Source organism: Bolinopsis microptera, chromosome 5 (genome assembly GCF_026151205.1).
Source record: "Bolinopsis microptera isolate Bmic1 chromosome 5, MBARI_Bmic_1.0, whole genome shotgun sequence".
NCBI lineage: Eukaryota > Metazoa > Ctenophora > Tentaculata > Lobata > Bolinopsidae > Bolinopsis > Bolinopsis microptera.
The window spans coordinates 18,501,298-18,528,219 of NC_087076.1; the positions used below are offsets into that span (position 1 = coordinate 18,501,298).

A 26,922-nucleotide genomic window follows, 5' to 3' on the forward strand; every position below is an offset into this window, starting at 1 on the left:
AAATGTGATGTATAGCTAGCCTGTGATCAATGAATGCGCGGCGCAAGTGTATCAGGTAATAAGCCCAATGTACTGATGTGTATAGAACATGAGTATAGTTTACTTTTGCTAACAATTACAAGTTAAGTTCTACGGCAATTGAATTGAATTTCAAGTGTTTCCCTATACTATTAAAGCATAATTTATCAATATTATTATTATGAAATGAGCTGATTAGAGCTTATACTTATAGTTATAGTGGATAGAAATCTAGCGTCCGCCAAAACGAAACAACGAGCGCAATTCTTGTTAATAAACTGATCAAGAAAACAACAATTTTTTTTTTTTCAAGAAAACAACAAATTTTTATTTAAATCAATTATAGCAACAATTTGAAAAACTTTAAAGCTCTTCTATTACCATGGAATATACTACGGGTATGGTGACTTGGGCTATTGAGTTGTTAAGTAGATTAAGATTAGTAAACCTGCACTTGCATCGTATATTTTATAAAAACTAGAAATTAGGCTTCACGGTAAAATGGAGAAGCAGGCTGATCTTGGAGAGAGCAGACCGTAAAGTTTACGCACCCACCAGGGCTACCTACCTTAGACCCCAGTTGTTCTTTTTGGTTTATCAGCTTGTATTGTTATATTTATGGACCCCAAGTCACCACACTAAGAAGGAGTATGTAAAAAAATAATAATAATAATTATAAGTTAAGTTATTATCATCATATCTGTTTAAAACAGTAAAAGTCAAGTTGAGGATTGACTTTCCTAGTTAATTTAAAGGTTCAAACGTTTGGGAATATAATAATGTTGGTATTTGTGTCTGCTGCAGCAATAATATCGAAATATCATTTGTCTAGAAAATTTTCGCCACTTCAGTAGATATTGGGTCGGCAATTTGGTGAGGATACAAGGATACAAGGATACAAGGATACAAAAGTGATAATTACTTTATTGAGTACACAATAGTTGTAATTCTGAAATAATTTAAGTTACACAATTCTAATTATTTACAAGTGTGTAGGGATAATTTAGAAATGTTATATAATGCTAGTTTTAGGAAAATAGATAAATCGAGTTTGTATGGTTCAATCTTATTTTAAGGTCCTATAGCATTATGCACTTGCCAGTATTTGAGTGGAAATCTGGGCTCTTATAATAGGCTGTATAATTTTCGTTCACAGAGAGAATTGAATGGATTGCTCTTGCTGTGGCAGTGAGTGTGGTAGGATCTAGAGTTTTGTTGGAGAGCAAACCGACTAGGTCAGTAATGTTTAGGGGATGGAAATTGAATTTTTCCCTAACTGAGGAGTAGAGCAAACAGTCAATTAATACGTGACTTTCGTCCTCAATAGGCTTTAGCCCTTTGCTGAAAAAGCAGTAGGTGCACCAACGTTCTTCTCTTGGTACAAGGGGGGTTTCATATCTGCCCCTTTCGATGTAGAGGTTGTGGCAGCTGATACGAAACCTTGTCAGACTTTTTCGAACATCCGGTATTTTGATAATTCGTAGGTATGCCTCTGGTTCGAAATCATGTTTAATTAAGTTATAGAATTCTAGTTTTGGCGAGGAGGCCTTGGCAGCTTTCCAGGTATTCACGAATTCTTCCCTCATGTTATGACTGATTTGGGTGGAGAGCTTAGATTTTGAGGAAGATGAGGGGGTGAAGTTGTATTTGGTGAGAAGCTTTGAGATGTTGGTATACCAAGGAAGTCCCAACATGATTTGTTCGTGAAATGCAGCACAGAGTAGTTCGTTTTCAGTGTTTTCAAGGCGACTATAGTAATCTATTGCAAGTTTGCAGGCTTCAAAGAATAGAGGGTGGCGCCCGCTTTCGCCCCAGCAACCTATATTTGATGCTTTTGAATGTACAGACAAAGACCACTTGATAAACTTTAGGTGGAATTTTTCATAGTGGTCTTGTGCAATGTACTTCAAGGTATGCTGGGGGTTGGCTTTGTCATCTATTTTTGAAAGGTATCTCATGGTTTTTGAGTGGGGGCATAAGACTTGACAGCCATAAAGCAGGATTGGTTTTATTAAGGAGTCAAATAGAATATTAAGGGCACGGTGTGAGAGGGCATCCTTAACTATTTTGCCTTTGAGGCCATAGAGAGCACGGAGAGCCTTGGCCCTCAGCTCAGTATTTGCTGCTGTAAACGATCCATTTCTGTGGAATATTATGCCAAGATAGCAGTATTTATCGGTGTGCTGGATGGGCTGACCTCCCAATGTGAATGTTTCATAGGACTGCTTTCGTTTGGGAGGGCTGAATATTACAATCTTAGTTTTCTTAATATTTACTTCGAGGCCCATGGAGTTACAGAAATCAAATAGAATGTTGATATTGACTTGCAAGGCCTCGGGACTTAGAGCAAGAAGGACAAGATCGTCAGCCCACAGCAGATGTGATATCAGAACGTCAGCAAGAACTGGATAGTCACCAACAGATTTCAGGAGAGATGAAAAGTCATTAATGTAGATTTTAAAGAGGTCTGGTGATAGGGGGTGTCCTTGCTCCGTTCCTTTGCCAATATCAATTTTAGGCGACAAGAGTTTGGAAATTTTTATATGGGCAATAGAGTTTTTGTACATATCACTTAGGCAGTTGAAGAAGTTACCGGTTATTCCAAGGCATGTAATTTTGTGCAGAAGGAGGTCCCTACATACAGTGTCAAAGGCTTTTCTTAGATCAACAAAGCATGCATAAAGACGAGCCTTTTTAGCTTTTGTGTATTTGTCAATTACTGTCTTGAGGGTGAAAACGTGATCGTTAGTTTGGGCACCTTTCGAAAATCCAAGCTGTTCTTTTGGGTCAGGACAGTAGAGCTTTTTGAAGTGTAACAGACGTTCAAGTAAGATGCTAGAGAACAGCTTACCCATACAACTGCCAACTGCTATTGCTCTGTAATTGTCTGGGCTGAAGGGGTTGCCTGATTTATAGATAGGAGTGATAATACTGGTATGCCATGGATAGTAGCCTGAGACCAGAGAGTGGTTGAATGTTTTGAGGATGACTTGGAAACAAAGCGGAGTTAGGCTCTGAAGCATCTCGTTTGAGATCAAGTCATTTGAGCAACTTTTACCCTTTTTGAGCTTTTTGATTGCGGAAGTAAGTTCAGAATCAGATATGGGCTTGTTTAGGATGTCCAGATCTGGTGGTTCAGGGTAATGTCTGTGATTGTGGTGAGTGAGATCTGGTTCCTGGTCTGGTTTATTATAGAGGGAAGCAAAGAAATCATGAAAGCTAGCCAGATCGAATTTGTCTAGTAGGGGACTAGTGTCATGTTCTTGTTTTAGCCTTTTAAATTTTTTCCAGTCAAGAATATGACCCTCTTCAATAGCTTCATTTAGCTTCCTAAGAAAGGATAATTTCTTACTGTTAACAAGATTGCTGTGCTTATTGCGTTGCTTATAATATTCTCGTCTGAGAATGTTGTTGCAGTGTTTACTACCTAGCCGGTTTGCTAGCCTATTCAGGTTGCGTCTCGAGGAGTTGACTTGTGGATCAAACCATTTCTTTTGGGCGGAATTTTTAGGAGGTTTTTTCACTTTTAATGCTATATCAGCAGCACTGTGGAGACAGTTAGTAATTGCATCGTTCAGTTCATTATTGCCCTCCAAGGTGCCGCTAAATTCGTTTGCTACAATGTTTTCCAGGTTATGGACAATTTCGGGCGAGTTGAGGGCTGCTTTAAATAGTAAGTGGGAGTTGTTGTTGTCCCACTTATAGCCACACGGTAAATTAGAAAAGTCTGGGAGCTGGAAGTTGGCAACAAATGGTTCGAATGTGGTGAGTTTCAAGACTAAGGGACAGTGGTCAGAGTATGATGTAAACTCTTTAACTTGAAGAGAGTTTACATGATCTCTTGCCCACGAGGTGATTATAAAATAATCGACCACACTGCTTCCATTATATTTGTGACAGGTCATTTTTCCAGTGGTGTCCCCGAGGGTACGCCCATTAAGAATTTTCAGTTGGTTATTAATAACCATGTCAAGAAAATGTTGGCAGTGGGGTTCAGATATAGTCAGGTCAGAGTTGTTTCTGGGTTCTTCAATGTCAGTGATGGTGAGTGAGTGATGAAATGGTTTGGTCTGTGACTGAGTGAGGGGCGATGTGAAAGTTGTGGTAAGTCCAGGTGTTATTATTGTTGATGGATTGGGATCCCAGGATGATACTTTTACAGCGTAATTTAACCAAAGATACAGAGGTAGTGAGGATTTCCCCATTCTCATTTAGAATCCGTTTATGTATGCTATTCCACAATTTGGAGGCTATATAAAGAAAAGTGTTGGTTTTTCTTGGGAGGATTATGACATTGCTTGTATCACGTTTTGATGAGTCTATAGTACAGTACAACGAGTATGGAGTGCGAAATTTCATAATTCGAAATATCTCAGATATACAGTGGTATTTGTACAAGTTTTGAACAGTAAGCAATTTTAGTCGATTAAAAATGGGCTTGGTGTGCTCTTTTTCGAAAAAAGCAGCTCCTAACCTCTGTTTTGTATAAGGTCTGGCTCGTGCACAAGTGGCATGTTTGTCGAGGTATGCATTTAGGTCTCCAAAAAGGATTCTTATACAACGTTTCTGAGTTATGAACAGCTTATCGTTTGGTTGGTCTTTGAGGGCTGAGCCCCAAACACTTATTCCGTAAGCAAGATGTGATTCCAATAATGCAGAGTATATTTTTTGGTAGTGTTCCCCTGGAACTGAATGTTTAATCCTGTTAAGTGCTCCTATAGTGGATCTAATTTTTTTTCTTAGATATTCTATATGTGGGCCCCATGCCAGCTAAGTTGTTCATCAATTACTACACCAAGAAATTTGGTGTTGCTAACCTTGACAATTTTGTGTCCATTTATAAATATTCCTTGTGATTTGTCATATTCATTGGCATATGGCCTAACCCTGGCGCAGGTTTCATCAGATTCGCATGCAGGTAGAAAATGTATGTAGCAGCATTTAGACATATTTATATGTAAGAGATTACTTCTCATGAATTTGCATATGAAATCAAGAACTTTATTGGCCTTCAAGTATGTTGCTTCTTTGGACGGTCCAGTGATAAATATATTTGTGTCATCAGCATAGAGCACAAATTTGCATTCATCGCCTTTGTAACAGTTTATTATGTCGTTCATATATAATAAGAAAAGTAGAGGGCCTAGTATGGAACCTTGGGGAACTCCATATTTTACATTCATAGTCTCTGATGTAGTGTTGAGAAATGAAACATACTGTGATCTATCGGATAAATAGCTTTTTAGAAGTCCTAGAGCTAGACCTCTAACCCCCATCCACTTTTAACCTTAAATTGGACATAACTACCTCACTAGCTGAAGTAGCTTATTGTTTCATTGAGGTAGGTCTAGATGGATTATAAACCTATAATTAGTCCAACTCGATTATTAAGCAACAATTAACAAGTAAATCAACGCATTGCATGTGATAGGCATTGTTTATGGTAGGCACATTGCTCATGCTTATGGTAGGTACAGCGCCTCTACCTATTCCAAAATTTTTATAATATTTATAAGCTCATCGAGGCCGTCCATCTTCTGTTTACAGTTTTCCAAAGGATTGTGCACACCAAAACCCCTGTACTGAGTTTGTCGGCCGTTGCTCTAACCAGCAACCAAAGCCCCTGCACTTGCTTGAAGCGCTCGCCCGCCGAAGGCAGCAAAAACCTTTTTCAATCAAGTTCTCGTCAACTGTCAACTCGGCTGCAGTATTCTGTCCGTATGGTGCATAATTGTCCTCCCGGGCCTCCGTCTTCCTGTCACTGTATTCTGTCGAACCTGTTCCATACTTCAAGTAATTTTATATTTGACTTTAAATCAACTAATGTCATGTTGAGTTCAACTTTTATATAGTAGTACCAATACCAAATACCTTTACATAATGGATTATTTTAAATTATTAACTGATTTGTGATTACTATTTGACCATTGTTAATGATCTGGCCCGGCGTGCGCTACTTCGAAGAAATTTAGACGAGTAACATCCGTCAAATAACAAATTACTATGTACTAAACATTAAATTTTTCTACTTATATATATACAACGTTCCAAATCTAAATTCGATAATAAACTTCATATTAGTGCTGCACTGCTGCCGGCTGCGTGGTGATGTCCAGGGAATCAATCCACCCACTAGTGATGATAATATATTTTTGTTATGTGTGCCCAAGAGGGTGTAAATCGGGTCGCTCCTACTCACTACTATATATACTGAATGGCACTTACTAATTCGCTCGCCCAAAAATTTCACTGACTTTGGTTTTTATGGTTTTGCAGCCGTACAAAACGGTTTTACATAAACCCTAATCCCAACCCTAACCCTAACCATAACCCCGAAGCTAACCATAACCTTTACCACAACCCTAACCCTAACCCGAGCCCTAAACAATCGAATTCATGGTTTACTAGCCTGTCACGTGACCAAAACGGTTTTTTGCCCATAACCCTCCTGTCTCCGTGGAAGCATTTTTACCCTACGTCATGTGGGGTGATTCGGAATCAGCATTCCCTGGAGATTGTTTAGGACTCGGGTTAGGGTTAGGGTTGTTATAAGGGTTTTGGGTTATACTTGTCATACGTTGTATGACCCGCCGCGCACGAGTGCGGCTCCCCCTGTATCATCAGGACGACCTAGTGAAACGGCCGTGGGGGTCACGACGTGTCACGTGTTACAAGGTTATGAATAGCTTCGGGGTTATGGTTCACATAGCCATGTGTATACGCGTACTGCGTGACGCGCTTGTTTCACAAGTAGAATCTTTGCCGCCTTCGGCGGTCGCGCGCCACTGCAAGCGAAAGGGCTCTGGTTAGAGCAAGTTCAGGCGCGGCACCGCGAATTTTTGGCATGGCGCATGGTGCCGCGCGTAAGTTGCAACCAGCAACAAAAATTTAAAATAATTTCCCTTTACATATTTCCGATCAGAACATTTTTAGTTATATTGACTGTCATGTTGATATTATTTAATTGATAAAATTTGTTTTTGTATCTAAAGATAGATCGGAAGCAGTGGTTAAGGATATGAGGAAGCCAGAATAAGAACTATACTTCACAGATATTCGTTTCACAGACCATGAAATAGGCCACACCATCAGAAACCTGGAGGAGTGGATGTCTCCTTCCAAAATAAAGACGGTGAGTCCTGGCATCGGTCCAAGAATTTAACCAGCATACTTTGCCATGGTATTTGGACTAATGTAATCGAAATAGACAAATTAATGTGAAATATTATTTCAAACATCTCCTTTCATCCACACAATCACTGTTCACCTCAGAATCAAGTCTAAACACTTGGCCTCCAGGACGCTTCACAAACTACAAATCTGTGCACTGCCGGAACGCTGGTATGGAGTTCGCTAGCGACGTCAGATATCCTCCATTTAAAAACAGCAAGCTAAAAGATTTCCTCTACACTTTCTTGTTCTACAACTCAGGTGGGTTTTAATAAATTGAAAGTGAAACTGATATCCCAACCATATCAAAATGTAACTAGATATGTCTCTAGATACGGGTCATGAATGATTATGTTCAACAGATCAGTGCTGATAAGATTGAACCTATACATATATTATCAAGAAGTAAGGTGTCTGACAGTGTACGACACCAGTATTTATTGGTTTTCAACACCCTTTTACGCGTACAAATTGTATACGCATTACGCGTCATTAACATTTTCTAAAGCTTAAGATAGTCTGGATTTGACCTTAATCTTGAAATTTCATAAACTCCCGCCATTAAGAACAGTCTAGAAGAGTTTTAGTCTATCGAAAGAGTTTTAGTATCTCATGTCGGTCACATTGTCTTTCTGTTGGTCAAATATGAAATGTCAGCCCTTTCAGACAATTAAACTCGCGCTAAATGGCGCGCGTAAAGCCGCGCTTTCGCGTCGAATGATTTTGTTCAAAATCTAAGCTTATTGCTTTAAAAATCCACCATTTCTTAACTTCTGGTGGTGTTTTTCCTGAGCTGTCTATATCATTCTAGAGGCAATCATTTAAACTTCAATTCAGTTTCAAAGTTTAGTCCGAAAGAAGGTAAATGTTGTCTAAAATCGCCACTAAAGAGAAAAATTCGGATTTGTGTATAGAAAATAAACATTTTGGCAGAAGTTTCAAAGTCTTCAGCATTCTCTCTGGTATTGAACTGTTCAATTTCTCAGGTTTATACAACCCCCGGAAGTACAGAGAAAAGAGCATACACAGTGTGGAATCTCGATAGCCTCTTAAGAGGACGTAAAAGCAACTCTGATCTTGGAGGCTGGAATTTCAACAATTCCAGGTCACGATTCTCAAACAGTTAGCCAATTTTAGCAGTTTGAGATGCACTGGATTTTCTCTCATTACTGCACACAAGTGTCAGATTTAATTTCACTGAAACTTAAGTCTCACCCGTATTATTAATTGGTTGCTTATATTAAAATCTGTTTCAGATGTCGAAGGTAATGGATAGCAGCGTCTAGAAATGCCCACTGTACAACTGAGAAGTGCTCCTTTGTTGCCCTCCTTCTCCAGACACTACATGTCAATAGTCCGAACAAAAAGTTGTAATATAAGTAACTGCTAAGGAGGGATTGTCGTTGAGAAAGGCATTTAAAAGACCAATCCAGAGCCTTCTGCCTTGTTCTTTTCACAGCAGACCATCAAGTTTTACAACAGATAGAAACAGAATCCTTAGCAAACTGTGCCCAGCCCAAAACCTACCAAATCAGACTGATTAAAGCTGCTCATATCTGCTATATAGCATCAATTAAAAATCAATGTAGCGACGACTCCGAACTAATCGATGAAGATGCGATGCTGGTCGCTTCTTGTATTAAAAATAATCTGAGACAAACAATGTTATTACTATAATATTGTAGCATAATGACGCTTTGCGTATAGCTGCTTTCCCATTTCTAATTATGCATTTCATCCTATAGTACAACTTGTAATATGATTAACTAATCAATATTAACTTAACACTAGAGAAGCTTTTTGATGAAAATAGTAAACAACTTATTTCAGTTCAAACTAAATTAAAGGTCAGACCGGGATTCGAACCCTCAGCTAGCACGGTCAATCGCCCTCTTAGCCAACTAAGCTATCGTTCCGGGGGCCGAAAATCAATATTAACTATCATATTCTCGTGCTCGCGCATTCCCTTCGCAAAGTTATTCTACGACGGTGTACATTTTTAGCCATTTTGGGGCTATTGCGCGGCGCGGAAGCTTTAAACTGTCATAACTCTGTCCAGGAACAGTCCCCAGAACTGATTAAACTTGTGATTTCCTAGTCAGAGGATGTACTTTACGAAAATATATGATTTGTCATACCTGCGTCCACACAGTGGAATCACAAATGGGTATAGTCGCGAACGCAAAGAAACCGCAGGGTGATGTTGTAGCGCGATGCACTACTGGGCAGCGCCGCGCATCAAATAATTCTTCTCGCAACCATTTCTTGACTTCTCGCAATTACTTTGGTAAAATCAGTAAAATGCATCACTGGGCCTCAACATACTGCAAAGGATCGACATCGTGAATAAAAATATGACGTAGAGTTTTTAATATGACGTAGATTTATAGCTAGATCGGTATGGCTTAATATATATATTACGTAATATAATATTACATATAATTTGTAATTATGAAATAAAATAACATACCCCGTAATATTGTAAAAATACGCTAATACCCATGGTTAGGTGAATGTTTACTGTTTTATCATTTTTGCTGATAAAGGGTCTTTTATTGTTTAACAGGTGATACTCATAAAATAGTAATTAAATTAATCTTGGAGAGAAAATACCGTAAGGATTACAGACCGTACCCACTGGGACTACCTGCCTGCCACAATTGTTTTTTTTGTTTAACCAGCTTGTATTGTTATATTTATGGAGTCCAAGTCAACACACTTAAAATTCTCAATACATAAAATGTCAAATAAATATACGAGTGACTTATAGCTATTAACAACAATAAAAATTGAAGATTTCCTTGTCTCCAAGAATACAAATGGTTGTGATTATAATATTTCCACTCTGATGCACAGCTGCATCTACTCCAGAAGATTCCTAAGCTAGCTTTTGGAAATATGAGTCTACTTTATTATGGCTATTGTTTACATGTGTTTAGAAGATGGCGGACAATTTTTCTCTGAATTGGAAATATCGTCTAAGCGTCCTTATAGTTTGCAGTTTCTGATGCATGTGAGAATTAACATCGGCATCAACTATGTTAATGAGAATATCACCTTTGTTTTCCTTTATAACATCAGTGATTGAAGCAATGAATTTCACCAACTTTGTCTTCCAGTGGGTCCATTCCTCATGGCAGTTGAAAACGGGGATAAGGGGTCGTTCAAATATTACGTAATCAATATTTTGGCAATTTTTACCCCCCCCCCCCCCTACGTAATCAACCGTAATCAAGACCGAACCCCCCCCCCTATATTACGTAATCAAGGTTTGACCCCCCCCCCCGTAATCAAGACCCAACCCCCCCTGCTATATTACGTAATCAAGATTAGACACCCCCCCCCCATTTTTGACTAAATTTGGTCAGTTCCCAAGCATGAAGACACTACCCGCTGTAAGAGCTGCTTTGAAAGAGCTCTATGTTCTTAAACGTATTATATAGATATTTTGTAATTTTGTCGTTGATTTAATTTTATTACTGATTAAATTTTATTACTATCTATTACATGTTCATGTTAAGCCATTTATTTATTAAAAGCTATCACAAGTACAACGGATTAATGAATGAAATAATCGCAAAGCACTTACTAAACGAAAATTGGTTTAAAAAACGAAAATTTTGATTACATAATTAATGAAAATTGTCCAATTGGTATTTCGAAAATCGGTAAAAAATTAAAATTTTGATTACGTAATCAACAACCAAAACCCCCCCCCTCCTCTGTAATCAACCGTAAGCATTTGAACCCCCCCCCCTCGGCTGATTACGTAATATGTGAACGACCCCTAATGACGTTTCAATGATTTATTATACTCTGTGAGTTTTACTGAACTGATGCAATGAAACGATAGAAGTTCTTAGAAGGATATAGTCAAACTTGAACTCATATTGTCCTTAAATAATGAATGGTTACAATTAAGTAATAAACCATTAATAAAACATTGGAATCTTAACAGTGACAGGCTTGAGTGATCTCATGACAAAGCTTACCAAAATTATTGTTTTCTCTTCGCTCAATGCCATTGATTTATATTATGAAAACTGAATTTAATGTAATATAATATGTTTTACAGATTTCTTATATAAATAACAATATAATTTGATTTGTAATCTAATGACAATCATGAGATTATTAAATTTTTATTCCACAAAGAAAACATTTGTTGTTTAATTTTAGGTTTACTGACTTTTGGCATTTAAATCTTATGTACACGCTACACTTAGAGATTTCACGATATATTATTTTTAAATGAATATATTTAGGTGCCTCATCCCTTCATGACAATGTTAAATAGCTGAGAGAAATTTCTTTTTGACTCAAAAATGTCAAAGAAGGAGGAAGATTATCTAGCTCCTCTACCACCTCGCCCAGCATCCAAAGAGGGGCAAATAGATGTTAGCACTACCCCTGCTTTTAAATCCCTCAATGAAGTAAGTAAAACATTAAATACCACTACAGATTCCATCTCTCGAAATTTATTTTATAGTTGTTTCTGACAGAGGGGTGTGATATCTTTCAGCTACTTTTGGTCCCATGAAAAAATATTATTCCTAGCCGAAATTATCGCTGGTCAAAGGTCAGCACTTATGTGCAATTGTTTTGTGCAAGCAATTTTCAATCGTGCGTTCTAAAAATCAAGTCTAAGAATCTATCTTCTCCTACATTTTTTGAGCAATCACCCTCAAACTTTCAGGATATGTTCTAGGGATCATTGAAAAGGTTCAAATTCTATTAGTACAGATACAATTATTTCAGATACAACGTCTTGTTAAATTATCGTTTTGATAAGATATAATTAATATATCCTATCTGGGATACTACTAACAAACGGTTTTTTATAAAGTGTTATCGCTTAATCATATATTGTAATAGCGCAAATTTCACCAAATCATAATAGATAGCTGTCATTCCTTAGCTGTTAGAGGCTGGTCAAGTTGGATCTGAGAGAATTGCTCAACTGAAGTCTAAGTATTCACAACTCTACGAGCATGTCAAAGGGTTAGTTTCAGTGTTAAATTTATCAACAGAACATTTATCGACATTGTACCAGGTACCAGGTACCTGTCCGTGTTTACAAAAATAAACCAACAGTGTTTGATTTTAATGAAAATTGGCAGAATTCACTTTGAAGTTTACAGTCTAACTACTACTAATACTCGGTCTTACTCGAATATTTTTATTTTAGTGCCAAGGAGAAAGAAACTGGGTTATTGCAACAAGCCAAAAGGTTGAATGACCAGTTAAGTCAGCAGAAGTACCTGCTGGAGAACACCACTGAGGACCTCTCAAGTGGAGATCTCACCGAGGTGAGTTAATTTATTGAAATCATTCACTCTTTCAAATTAAGTAAGTAATGTGGTATGATGAACAGTTTTGAGAAATACCAAATCAATTGCTTGAAATTGAGAATGTTATGATACTGAAGACTACTGGAAACGTTTTACCAAATAGCCACAGATGAATTATTACCATTGTCGCTAGGGTCCTGTAAAAAGTTAAGTACAAGTTTCGTGGAAGAGGTCCGTGCAGGCCGCAGTGGTCAGAGATCTTAAGAAGATGCTAATTAGTTTATTAGATTTCAATTTTCATCCCTTAAACTTGTTGAGCTTGACTGACAGGTAATTTACAGGTAGGACAACTGAGGCAGACTCTGCTTAAGCACACAAACAAACTTCTCGAGAGTGAACACAGGACTGTGTCCTTGCAGTTTGAGATCGAGAGACTTCAGGAGGAGCTATCCGACAAAAAGATCGAGGTGGAGAAATGTCCAAAACCAGGTTTGTGAGTATTTCCTTTTGAACAATGAACCTAAAACAATATTACGGAATTAACAATGTTATTGAGCATTTTGGTGATGTCTAAAACTATATGTGAGCTATATTTTTAGGTTTAGTCGAGGCACAAAGAAAGGAGTTATCGAAAGCAGTAGAAGATCTAAAGGTCGAAAATGCACAGCGAACACACGAGATTAGAAGATTGACTGAGGAACTGGGAGACAAAAGCAAGCAGACTGGTTTAGAAATCAAAGATGTAGGTACTTGAGATCACGTGTTTGTCAGAAATCAGTCTGCAAGTTTGAGATTATTGCGTTCAATTTTAAATTACACGACTATTTATCATGTTTCAAATACCAGCAGTTAATCAAAATGATAATAATATAGGTAGAAGGCAGTGGGGAAGAACAAGCAAAATTGAAAGTTGAATTAGTTCGCTGTAGATCTGCTCCTGGACACATTTCAAAACAAGTTGAAAGTATCAACAAGCAACTCGGGTAAGATAATCATAAGTTACAGACTAAACTTGTAAACAATGAAATTTAGAGGGTTTAGAGTACGTAACATATTCATTATCTGTACTCATAATCACGACATCTTATTTATCGTTTTTGATTTTAGTTTAACCTCTAAAACATTACAGTGACCTTCAAAAGAAAAGAGAGGGACTCGAGGAGCTTGGAAATGAGCTGGCAAGCGACACGACCAAACTAAGTAACAAACACAATGACCTGGTGAAGGAGCAGTTAGCGCTGGTGCACAGTGTGGAGGTGGCACAGCACCAAAGGGAGACTTTCGAGCGGGAGTATGATAACGGCGTGAAAGATCTGGCTCTCGTCAAGGAAAGAGAGTCTGCTCTCATTGGTGACAAGTCAGTTTTCATTCGATAATATTTGTTATTTCCCGATCTGTAAGGTTATGATTTTGTGCGATTAATGATGAATAATGTCTGCTAAACACGTGAACCGTTTTCCTTTCTAAATCTCAATTGTAATAACTCAGTCAATCACTCAATTAGTCTCACCATTAGCTTTAATTCCCTCCTCTCAGAGCAACATTTGATCTGCAACTCAAACATGCACAATCGGAATACAAAACACAGTACGAGCTACAAGCACGCCGTGCTCGTGACAAGGACAAGGAACTCCGTACTCTGCAGATAGCGGAGAAACATCTGAAGATTGGAGAAGATCAGATGAACCTGGAGAAGCAAAGACACGAGAACTACAAGGACGAACTAGACTCCTTCAACAGGTATTTTTCAAAAAAACGTAATCTTGTTGTTGTTGTTGCCTGGACGGTGCCGGTAGTTCTAATGACCAATTTACAAAAAAACTTTCGACTCTTGAACATGGTAAACGAGCTTTGATCCGAGAGGACCACTGTATTAATTACATAGTATGTATTTTCTATCGCTGCAAGCTGCAAAGTTATAATTTACATGTTACAACAAATGTTCTCCGTATTAAAAATGTGCTACCAATCCATTTTGACAGGGAAAGCGACAAACTACAAGACAAACGAAAAGAACTAAACCACGAGGTTGACAACCTGAAGAGAACCCTGGTTAAACAGCTTAACCTCACTACCGCCGAGAGGAAGAGAATTGAGTCGAGTCTGAGTGATGAGCGGCAGCTGGTCCTGGACTTAGTGGAGTTCAGAGCAGCACTCCAGGAGATCACTAGGATTACCAGTTTGAAGACTATTGAGAGAGATAACAAGGCTAGGGAGTATCTCAAGGCAGAGGTTTGTGCCCGATGATGGTGGCTTGCTATGCACAGCATTGTTTGCTTCTTTATCGCTTATTCAGTGTTACTCTAGAGTCTAGATCGCTCTTTTCAATTACCTAGCTCTATACAACTGTGAGCACGGAATAAATCCACAAAGCACATAATATTCTACCTGAAGATAACAAATACTCGTTTTTTTTGTTGCTAATTGTGGCTGGTGATTACAGATGAGATTCCATAAAGCCCGAGAAGATATGAAGGCTAAACAGCACGCCATTGAGGACGCAGCTAAGAAAACTGCTGAAATGCAAACAAGGTTTTAGACAGCAACATTCCATTGTATTCCGCTTTTATACATTTATTTATTAATACATTTAATTTGAAACTATTTATTGATTTGCATTTCCTTTCAGCTACCTATAAAGCTTTAAACGTTAAAATTTGTTACTTTATTTATTAGTATTGAATTGTCATTCAACAGTAGCCAGTGGTAAATCCAACTTGACATCATACTAAGATACTACATATTTTCTGTATTTAAGATGTTTATTAACATTAATAATATAACATTAAGGATATGAGATGAATAATAAGATGCAATAAGGCACTAAATAACACCAGCCTCATATTAATATCCTCGTACCAATCTATTATAAACCGGTATGAGTGTAGTTATTTGCATGACTATTTCATGAGGTCCCTGTACACGATATCATTGAAATGAGTTTAAATGAGGTTATAGTGCATTCACGTAACCCATCTGTCAGGTTACGAGAGTTTGCTAAAATGTACAATGTAATTAAGAACGAGCGTAACAAGTGTGTGAACCTGATCCAGACGTCAACACAACGTGCGGGGGAGATGCGGGAGAAGATCAAGATTCTGCACAATGAGATCGAGATATTACAGCAGTCAGCCAACAACAAAGAAAGGTAGAGACCGGGCATGTTTTTGTGAAATGGTCATAGTTTGTTGTGACTGTTAATATGCCATTTGAAATTTCCGAAGAATTCTCGGATAAAGTAATATTTTATTTTCTAAAGCTTGTCCTGCACTGACGGGTATAACAGAAGTTGCATGGGCCATATTCTCGCAACATGTCATGCAAATTCCTTGTAAAACTGAGTTCTCCCTAATTTTCAATTCTTTCTTTTATAACCAGTTTTCGGATCCTTCACTTTATGACACTGATATCTCCTATGTCAATGATGTTGATTTTGATATTGACTTCGATCATCGGGATGTTCGTAAGCTTCTTTCAAATATTAATTCAAATAAAGCCCAGGGACCAGATGGCATACACGGTAAAATTCTCAAAAATTGTTCCGTAGGTTTAGCTTACCCTCTAACATGCATTTTTCGTGGATCTTACAACAGCGGCTACATTCCACAAGAATGGAAACTTGCAAATGTTGTCCCAATATTTAAGAAAGGTAAGAAAAGTGAGGTTGAAAACTATAGACCAATATCCCTTACTTGTTTAGTCATGAAAGTTTTTGAGCGCATTGTTAAACGTAAACTGCTTTCTTTGACAAGTACCCTTCTTGATCCCAGGCAGCATGGTTTTCTAGAGCACAAGTCATGCACAACCAATATGGTTGACTTTTGTGATAGCCTGGCATTGTCTCTTAACGAAAACATTATCAATCATGTTGTGTATTTTGATTTTGCTAAGGCATTTGATTCTGTAAATCATGATATCCTTCTTCATAAGCTAAAGACCTTATATAACATTGATGGTACACTTCTCAAATTTCTTACCAATTACCTTCAAGGCCGTTACCAAAGAGTGGTTATTGGTAATGAGATGTCATCTACCCTCTCAGTTAATTCTGGTGTCCCCCAGGGCTCTATTCTTGGTCCCTTACTTTTTGTATTGTTTATCAATGATATTCCTCTTGGCCTTTCGGATAATACTGATATTGTTTTGTATGCCGATGATACAAAAATCTGGCGTAAAATACATTCATCTTCTGATAATACTAATTTACAAATGGATATAGACTATCTCTCTGACTGGGCACTAAGAAACAAAATGCGATTCCATCCAGCAAAATGTAAAGTGCTTATTGTTTCAGGAAAACCATCTTTATCTCCTCCATTCGCATACAATCTTGATGGCTCTCCTCTTGTGTATGTAGAGTTAGAAAAAGATCTTGGAGTCGATGTTACTCCTAAGCTAAGTTGGAATAGTCAGTGCGACAGAATTTATACTAAGGCCTGCCAACAACTTGGTATGGTCAGAAGAGATGGCCATATTGTCATTGATCAGAAACGTCGCCGGGCGCTTTACCTCTCCCTGGTTCGTAGCCAATTCGAAAATTGTTCCATAATCTGGCGCCCTTGTAATAAATCACTTAGTGATAAATTAGAAAGTCTCCAAAAGAGAGCTATTAAATGGATTCTGTCTGAAGAGGGCCGCAGTTATCCACCTGAGCAATATGTCAAAAAGTGCAAGCTTGTCGACATTCTCCCTTTGTCTCAAAAGTTTGACTTGAATGATCTTATTTTTTTCCACAAAGTTCTTAACAATTTAATTCCTGTATCACTGCCTCACTATCTCTCTTTATATCAGGGCACTTCTCGACTAAGACGTTGCCACCTCGACAGTCTGTCTATTGTGTCATCAATTTTACCTAAGTTAAGTCAGAATTCACACACCACATGTACCTCAAATAGCCCACTGGCAAAATCATTTTTCTACAGAACCCATATACTGTGGAATGGACTCCCTTTACAGGTAAGACAGATTGTGTCTACTAGTCTTTTCAAAGCTGAGGTCACTAAGCATCTATGGAAATGTTTATTGGATAGTGAAACAACAGTCTAGCCTAGTCTCTTTGCTCCCCATATTATTATTATTTTTGTTTTATTAATTTTTTATCTACCTTCCTATACTTTCAACATCATATCACACTTCACCCGCACACCTTCTCACACATTAATGACCATTTCAGACCTGTATCTAATGTATCTGGAATTTGACGTATTGAAATACAAATTTTGACTCTATATCCACAGTTATTCACCATGGATTTGTTTGTTATTAAATAGTTTTTCATAAATTTTTGGATTTAGATTAATTCGATGTAATGGGTCCAAGTTACTGCGGACATAGTTCACTATGTGTTTACCGTGTTTGGGTGCCCATCATATTTTACAGATGGGGGCGATATTTTGAACGATTCTATTTTATATTCATCTATTGCTGTACTCTGTAAAATTTGAAAAGTATTTAATAAAAAAAAAAAAAAATTTGATACACGGGAGGGGGTACCCCCATGAGAGGGGGGACCGTACCCCCATGAGATATGAGAGTGCAAGGGTTGCTACATTTGTGACCCCCAGGAAAGTAAAGCAAGAGAAACGAAAGTACGCCAGTATAGTAGTGTTGAGAGACAATTTACAACTAGAGCTCGGTAAACAGAGGTATCTGAAAGAGAGGATGAGGGAGCAGGAGGAACGCAAGGTACGTCTGGAATTCATGTTAAACATTGGCTTTAAAAACTGGTCTTTAAACTGGTCAATTGTGATATGTAGACTGTAACGTTTGGGACCACTTTTAAACACTTTAAATATGATAGTATTTAACGAATGTTTCTCCCTTCAGAGATTGAACATTGATAGACTGAACCAGATTATCAACATGGCTGAGGATGAAATGGTCAAGGTGAGTTTAGCTCTACAATAAAACAGTAACAAATGTGTGTTCACTGTTCAACCTTGTGTTCTAATTTTGCTGAAAATCTGGTGTAGATTTAATTAATGGTTGTACCAATTGAAACTCGTTATTTATCTATTAATAAAAGATGAATGAATTTTAGTATTCAATACACGCTTCGACAATAAAAGTAAATCCAAGCCATAAACTAAAACACTTTCGTTAAACCTGTGGTCTTGATGTTTCAATGTTGCAAACAAACACTTTACAGCTGACAAGATTATTATTCGATTAAATTACTTGATAATAAAATTATACATATTTTATGTTTTAATAAATACGAAAGACAAGGTTATAAAACTAATGCTAAGCTCTTATTAATTTATTGTATGGATTTATATCTTGAAAATAATATTCATGTTTTTCCTGCTGTATTTGGTAATGGATAACTATGCCAAAACTGATATTTCAACGGTAATTGATCTTCAAAAATATTAATAACGTATTTTATAACGTATTATTATTAAAATTTAAGACAACAAATGATTTGAGACATCTCCACGTTTCTAGTTAAGATATCTGTGTCAAGGAAAATGTTGTACTCCCAGCCGCTTTCCTAGTTTTTACAAGAATAATAACTGGTCGATTCTAACGCGTGCCGTCTGGCTACGTTCTTTTAAAAGTATTTGACTGCTAGTATTGGCACTTCTGGGGAGAACAGCGTCTACTTACACACCCTTATAGAATCCCACCAACGATAGAGATCATGCTAGCTTAGTGAGGTAGAGATTGTAAACGGCGCCAAATAACATGCATTAGTAGAGAAGATTACCTGTTTGAAAGTAGCTCCGACAGATTCCACTGGGACATTTTATAAAATGTTGTCCCTCACAGCACAAACTGTCTCTATCGATAGCACTGCCATCGCACTTGTCTCCTTGGGGTTCGTTAATGTTCTCTCTGTTCGACTGACAACACCACTCTCCATTATGGTAGACGTGAGGATGAGAAACTGGGCATTGAGCTTCATCTGAAATGGAGAATAGCAAATCATCTTTGAAAAGATTCGGACATCCAACTGCCTGCAACCTAATCTAGTTAATAATAATATTTGAATAATTGTTAACCCTTCCAGTGTTAAGTTTGTTCACCTACGCGGTAAAATCCTTGTTTATGTACTTACCAGTCTCATCATTCTTACAAAATTCCTTCGTTTCCCCATTATCCAGACCAATTTTGAGTGCATTTCCTTCAGGTACAATTATATGTGTGTCTGTACTGTCTATCGCTATCTGCACCTTTACCTTGTGGTTTTGAAATTATTTTTGTCGTAGAGTCACCTTCAAGATTGCTACTAGGAATAAACAATATTACTACCGTGTTTATCATAGCACAAACCGTTTCGTTATCTAGTTAGCTGAGCTCTGAGGTCAGAGTTATATTGTGTGTGGTAGTTTTGGAACTTTGGAAGTTTGTTAAAGAAGAATAATTTATTTGGAATTGTATTTTTTAAGAAAGTCGCCACCTTTATTTGTAATGCCTTGATGGTAAGACCTGAAGGTTTAAGAATTGAGCTAGGGATGGAACAGTGCGCTCTCTTTAGAGCCTTCTATTTAGAGCCTTTTTATTTTAGAACGTTTAATTACACATTACATATTTAGTGTTAACCTGTGTGAGATCAAGTCCATCTGAACCCCCGGTTCTTAAAGCGACACACGTGTAATCTCCTATGTCAATTTCACTCTCAAAAGAACACACCACATCCTTATTGATTACATCGAAAGCTGCATCACACTTGTTTTCTTCGGTTTGTCCATTTGTTCCTTTGATTTTAACGTACTGGGCGTTCAGAGTTTTAGCATTACCCTTACTAGCTATCGTGTAGGTTATCGTATACTTGACACTCACAGCTGAAATAATTTATTCAAGTATACACTATACAGGATGTTTCTGGTGAGGTCGTTGGTCCCTGCGTAATCCGTATGCTTTTATCATTGAGGATTTATCCAGTATGATTGTAGTAAAGAAATCATATAAAATAGGTATCTTAGTCAAAAAAAGAAACAACTTACTTGGAATGACTGCTTGAACCAATCGAAAACTTAGCACCACAGATATCAGAACCAATGTTCTATGAATAGTCATACTAATATATAAAAATCACGAAAGAAAAATTACCAATAATTCATGAACGAAAGTAAAACCAAGTTCATATTGTGAAGGTAGAGAAACGTAACCACTGTACAGTGTACCACTAAACAGAACAAAAAGGCCGCCTCTAATGTTAACCACTTGTTAACAACTTCTATTCGATGTAATATAAAAGGTGGGTCAATAGAACAACACAAGTAGCTGTTTGCCTCTATGAGAACTTGAGAAGTTAGTAAAATATTGCCTGATAGAATAGAAGTCATTATGACAGAATAGCTTTGTGAAGGGAGTTCAAAATTCGACAGGAATAAAAAAAAGGGTGGTTCCACAACAGTTCCACTATTCAAGCGTTCAGTATGATCGAATGTTTCGGTCGCCGTTAAGAGACAACAATACTTCATCAGGGGGAATTGTCTTTAAGAGACAATAAAACGTTACTTGTCCCTTACTGGCCAGTGAGAAACATAACAATTACATCAGCATAATGTTCGTTACTCTGGTAAAGACCACTAAAACAGGGAGCCTAAAACCCAGTGCCATTTGACCACGACTGTATATTGTATAAATATACTACAACAGAATTTCTTGGACACCTCTGACCCATGTCATATATAATGGAATGGTGTAATAATTATTGGTGCGGTTTTTTGCGTAAAATTAATACTTTCTCAAGCTTTATAACACCAACATAACTTGGTTGCTGAGGGTAATGTTTTAATTATTCTAGATTATTAGAAAGTACGATCTCTTCGGCTACTTCGTCCCGCTAGAACGTAACGGTTCTGCGCAGTAAAATGTTTGTATTACCAGTTTAAAGAAATCAGAGGTTGTTTAGAAAAGCTATCGATCTATAATATGCCAAGTTATATTATCACCCGATCAGCTGCACGTTTTCAGCTTCTTTAAGTCTGCACTGAGCTAGAGTATTGATTCTAGGTGCTCTCTCCAATATAAAAAGATAGAAATAGGACAGTTTTAGTGTTTTAGTGGTAAACATTTCATTCATTTTGGATATCTGTGTCAAGGACTTAAACTCATTCAAGAAAGTTTCTTAATTTGTACGTATAGCATTTTTGTTTAAGCGCAGTTTTACTTGCGCTTAAAGTTTTACTTCGCATGGCAGGCATCAAATAAAATGCCGTCCATCGCTCGCACATTGATATCTGGGCTCTCTAACTTGTTGGTAAGATGCGCGCTCGTGGTAATCGCACAGTTGATATCGCACAATGTAGGATTACCTTTAAAGTAATTTTGACAGATTTCACTGGGACAATCCTCGACTTTGTTTCCTTCACAGCACCCACTTTCTCTCTTGAGCTCACTGCCGTCACATCTTTCTCCGTTGCCATGCTCATCCTTCTCTTTGTTGGTCTTGCAACAGTGCTTTCCATAGTTGTAAACGTAAGGGTGCGAGGCGGGGCATCGACCCTTAGCAGCTGAAACAAGGAGAATGTCATTAAACTCCAGATACGGAATAATTGATAAAAAGGGTAATTATAGATGAAATAAACTACAGAGGTAGATTGTAGTTACAACTATATATAACCAATATTAACACCTGAATATATGGATTAGTATTTAGTAGTTGGTTACCTGGATTAGGGTTATTCCGGCAGTTACTACCACTGGGACACGCGACCAGTAGGTTTCCTTCACAGCAACTACTGTGGAACTGTATCACACTTCCGTCACACTTTTCTCCGTCATAATTATCACTCTTCTCCATGTTTGACCCACAACAGTAATTTCCATTACTGTAAGCGTGGGGGTAGAGAGCTGGACACATATTAACTGAACTTGAAGCTGAAACACGATTAGTGATTAATTAGTGATTAATTATTGATTAATTAGTGATTAATTAGTAAATTAGAAGCTCACTACCGGACCATTTCTGAGGCTGGATTTAACTGAATTAAACAGCCCGTTATCCTCGTACCCTAAACCCTTGCTTTAAGTGAACCCGGTCATTAATCACTCATAACATTAATTGTCACACTAATTTAGGAGTCGAACTTATTTTGTGCACGAAGCAATAAAAGTATAAGGACTGAGAATGCAAATCTGTTATTTGATTGATAAAACAGTTCAAATGACTTACACGCTTGACGCAGCAGAACAAATAACACCACAGAGGTCACAACCAATGCTTTACGTCGGATTAACACCATACTACGCTGAAATTGAAATTAGCAGTATAAGCTAGAAAACAAGAAACTTCCACTTAAAAGGAAAATCAAAAAGTCCCTAGATTTAGTGTTACCGTCAAGTCCGGCGAGTCTGTTTCAAAATATGATTTACTTGAAAAGTTTTGTTAAGCCCTCGAGATTTAGTTTTCCTGTTTACAAGTATATCACAAAAATCTTGATCAAATGAAAAATAAAAACGTAGCTGAGACTCAAACAGTAAATAATTGAGACTTGAAGAGTGGCCAACTATTCGACAACTATTTATTTATGATCAATCCTAGCGCCGGCAGGGCCCCGGGTCGCCTATTCAATATTCATTACGGCAACAGATGATTTACTTATCAGCTATAATCCTTGTTCGTATTTTAAAATTTAATTACAGGGCGTTGAGGCTCCTTAACAAAGATTAAATCATTAAAATTGACATGGGTGATCAATGCTCATCTTTATTAAAATAACTGCCTTTATCTAGTTGAAAGATCTTTTAATTAATCATGATGAATATTATGATTATACAGATTGTGGATACTTTAATTACAAGTTAGGTGCCAGCCAGGTTAATCTCATGTTCTAATATTTCCTGTTGTCAATGAATAAATGCAATAAAAGTCTAATCCCCCGTAGTTACGGAAGAGATACGAAGCGGCAGTTCAAGAAAGAAACGACAGGGGAATTCATCTGATCGAACGGAACGAAGAAGTGTGCATTTTTTACGAAAAAGTCAACATTCATGGTAAGAAATCAACTGATCGTTCTTCACAATGCACAGAAACTTGCAAACATAACTTTACAAAAAAGCTCAGTTTTGCCGAAAAGTGATTTTTCATCTAGGTCAGCTCCTTAGCGGGATGAGATGTTCAGATCCGAGGAACTGAATTTAGGCAGCGCTCCATCCCTCATATAATGATGGCCGAATCTTATTTGTTATTGAGAGCTCCCTTTAAACACATTTATCTGACTCTGATAATGAGCAGCATCAGCTGTACATGTTTATAATTCGGGCAGAGTTGCCACAGGACGTGCCTATAATTGCCTCATGAATATGTTTAATTATATGGGCATGTGATTCGAATTTGGGTCATGGTTGGCATGTGAATAATGAATACTAAGGTAATAAAATTAGGCATTTTATTTTATTCGATATAATCAGAGAGGAATATTGATGAGCCCATAAACTCATTTCTAAAAGTCTGTTATCAATAATCTATTATTATGGAAAATAAACCACAGTGGCGTCTGGTGGTCTGGTATTTAATAATGTAATTCAATTTAGTCATTAGTCAAGAATATTAACGAGCCTAAAAGCCCAATAATTCTGATAATGATTTATAATCACCGGACTTCTCACCATTATAACTCTCACAACAGATCAGCTGTTAAGGGAAGGTGCAGTAAGCATGCAGAACCAGGATGAGAATATAAGGGTACTGGAGCTGGAGACCAGAGAGATCCAGAGGCAGATAGATCTGTTGAGAAAACAGGTTCCAGACAAGGCTAACATTGAGAGCTCTCTTGTTGACTCCCAGATCGAGGTATGTTGTGTGAAATTTATCCTGGGATTGGGTCAATCGTTTAGTATCTTTGTGGTCGAACATATTTAAAACACCCCCCTCCTAATAGCTAAAAAACCCCTCCTCCCAGCTTGCCACGACACAAGAACACTTGTACGATCTGGAGAAGAAGCTAGAAACCCCCGAGAACAAGGGCCGAGTGAGGCTGCTCAAAGGACAAGATCCTGATCCAGATAAACTGGAGGAGGATTGTGAGAAGCTGGAGGAGAGACTAGCCGAACAGGAACAGAAACTTCTGGAAAAGGAACTCATTTTAGAGGAAGAGACTCGACTCACTGATAGAGTCACAAAGAAGGTTAGTTTAGAAAACAGTATTTTGTATTTGTTTTCTTTTGTAAGTTCGTAACACTTCCGACTTCCCCTTCTCATTCACTAGATACACACTCTACTACTATCTAAGACACGACCTACCTTACTAGTTAATGTTTTAACGTGTAAGTTAAAGATGATGCTCAATGTTAATTTCAGGTTGATTTGGGTCAGCAGGATACGTTACAACTAGCAAAGCAAGTTAATGAGTATCAACGTAAACTTCAAGACACTACCCGCAAAATGATGGCCGTTGTTTCAGAACTCAGCATGAATCAAGTAATTATTAACCTTTTGTAACATTCATAGCAGTACTGGAGGTCGACATGAACCAATTAAATCAAAAAGATAAAATTTGTGATCTGAAAATTCATAGCTATTTCAGAGCTCAACGTGAACCAAATACTAATCAATATTTTGAACTCAATATTTATATCAAATACTGAATATTCATATCAATGTCTGGCAATGTATTTTATAACTGTTCAGATATCACTCGCTGTTATTGTGGCTTGTTAAAGTCACTATTTAACAACTTTCCAATCAATCAGGCCGAAACCATGAAGTTGCAGCAACATGCTACTGATAGGAGATCCGAGGTTGAGGACGCTTATCGTAAGTTGGATATGGGTCTACCACCAACTGAGGACGCCGAGATGGAGTGGCAACGAATGTTGAGGGATGATGAGATGAAATCTGCCAGGATACTTCAGAAGCAGCAGGTACTGATACTGGCAATCTTGCGCAGAATTGTTTTTTTTTGGAATTTTACGTAGCCCGCGCAGTCAATATGGTGATGAAACATCGAGTTTTTTCGCGCAGTTTCCCTAGCAACGATCTATTGATACAGCGTGTATTCTATCGATTCGTATTTTGAGGCTTTTTATTGCAACAATGGGACATTTTGGCGAGGGCTGAGTCCCAGCCATACATTTACACTCATCGATTATACTGAAAGATTAATTCTTAAATTGGACGGCAGTTAAGTCGATGTGTTCATCATGCCTGTCCAAGCATATCATTCAACTGTTAAATTCCCGGACGGACAAGGCTTAAGGCCACCAACCCAAACTAATATGTATTTGGAAGTGCCTTGATGAGCTATGTACACTTTCGATCTAATGTCGGTAATATGTGTCCTACTCATCTAAATCATCTTGAGCACTGAGCAGTGCAGTGTAGAGAGGCCTTCCATATTAATGCCAAAAAGAGAGGTGACGGACTGGTGTACCACTGAGATTTTATCGGCCTTGAAATGATATTAAACCTACTCCCATATAAACATATATAAAATTTACCCGTATTCCAGGCTGAAGAGGAAGCAGAACAATACACTGTACCGGGTGGAATCACCACTACAGCAGAACCGCGACCCAACGCTTACATTCCTGACGATCTCACGGAGCTGCCCGTTCCTCGACCATACGGTGCTTTGGCTCCCTTTAAACCCACAGAACCTGGAGCTTGCATGCGGCACATCAGAAAACCGATCGTTAAACCGATCGAAATCTAGAACTGATACAGAGTATTTGTTTTATTTGTTTGTAGAATCAGATATTCCAGGATTTTATACATCGCTCCAGTTGGTGCGTGTCTACTTTTACCCGGATGTGTTTTCATTGGTCGAATGACTGTTCAAAAAAATGGTCGAATGTTAAGTCGAAACCTGATAACTGGATCTCTAGAAACAATAACTTCTGTTAAATTTACATCATTTGATTTGGCAAATGGTTGTCATAAACATCTCAAACATGAAAACGCTTCAAATCCAGACTCGACCAAACTTTCAATCATTCATTCGACCTGTTATTCGACCAATGAAAACACATCCGGGTTAGACGCATTGGAGCTGCTTTTGATGAAGAGTGAGATTTTTGTACATTTAGTTTTTTCTGAACTTATCAGATAAACCGATGTAACATAAGATGAGGAGATGAAACAATTTTTGTTCTACGATATTCAAGAATCAGACTGAAGTTATAGTGAAGATTAACCAGAAAATGTACATTGTATGTAGATATTTTTAATTGGAAACTTTTTAGTTGACTAGTCTACATTCTGACTTGTAATTGATCCATTGCAACTGATTTGATTTTGAAACTTTCATCAAATAGTACAGAATTACACAGCAATGAACTTACCTGGGGACCCCAGGCTATTATGTTCATAAACATAGAATAGAGATTCGGCGGAATGACATGCAGAACGCTTCCCAGTAATTAAAAAATGGTGACAACGAATTTTAAGGCTCAGGAAATGATCAGACTGGTTAGAGCAAGCACAAGTAATAATAAATTGACTGTATACTAAATGATTGGACTCTTACTCTGGCCCCCGTATAGTCATAAT

General features: G+C 37.7%; 1 protein-coding gene and 1 long non-coding RNA gene across 2 annotated transcripts; both read left to right on the forward strand.

Moving 5' to 3' along the window:
* Window positions 1-7,027: 7,027 nt before the first annotated feature.
* Window positions 7,028-8,925, forward strand: LOC134815825 (uncharacterized). Its single transcript, XR_010160305.1, has 4 exons — window positions 7,028-7,150; window positions 7,318-7,449; window positions 8,175-8,310; window positions 8,445-8,925. It is a non-coding gene; the product is annotated as an uncharacterized LOC134815825 (long non-coding RNA).
* A 2,510-nt stretch (window positions 8,926-11,435) lies between these two features.
* LOC134815103 (coiled-coil domain-containing protein 146-like) lies at window positions 11,436-26,136 on the forward strand. Its single transcript, XM_063823580.1, has 19 exons — window positions 11,436-11,621; window positions 12,107-12,189; window positions 12,377-12,497; window positions 12,821-12,968; window positions 13,079-13,221; window positions 13,353-13,462; window positions 13,609-13,836; window positions 14,016-14,219; window positions 14,462-14,711; window positions 14,923-15,011; window positions 15,463-15,627; window positions 18,044-18,164; window positions 18,306-18,365; window positions 23,318-23,426; window positions 24,062-24,225; window positions 24,335-24,559; window positions 24,733-24,852; window positions 25,125-25,295; window positions 25,883-26,136. The coding sequence occupies exons 1-19, from the start codon at window positions 11,514-11,516 to the stop codon at window positions 26,084-26,086; spliced, it is 2,823 nt and encodes a 940-aa protein (XP_063679650.1). The 5' UTR covers window positions 11,436-11,513; the 3' UTR covers window positions 26,087-26,136.
* Window positions 26,137-26,922: the final 786 nt, after the last annotated feature.

Bases quoted from the DNA above. Each gene is read 5' to 3' on its own strand.
- LOC134815103 (XM_063823580.1), top strand. From the start codon at position 11,514: ATGTCAAAGAAGGAGGAAGATTATCTAGCTCCTCTACCACCTCGCCCA. The intron at 13,837-14,015 runs GTCAGTTTTCAT...CCCTCCTCTCAG, and splicing joins TCTGCTCTCATTGGTGACAA to AGCAACATTTGATCTGCAAC. The intron at 25,296-25,882 runs GTACTGATACTG...CCCGTATTCCAG, and splicing joins GGATACTTCAGAAGCAGCAG to GCTGAAGAGGAAGCAGAACA.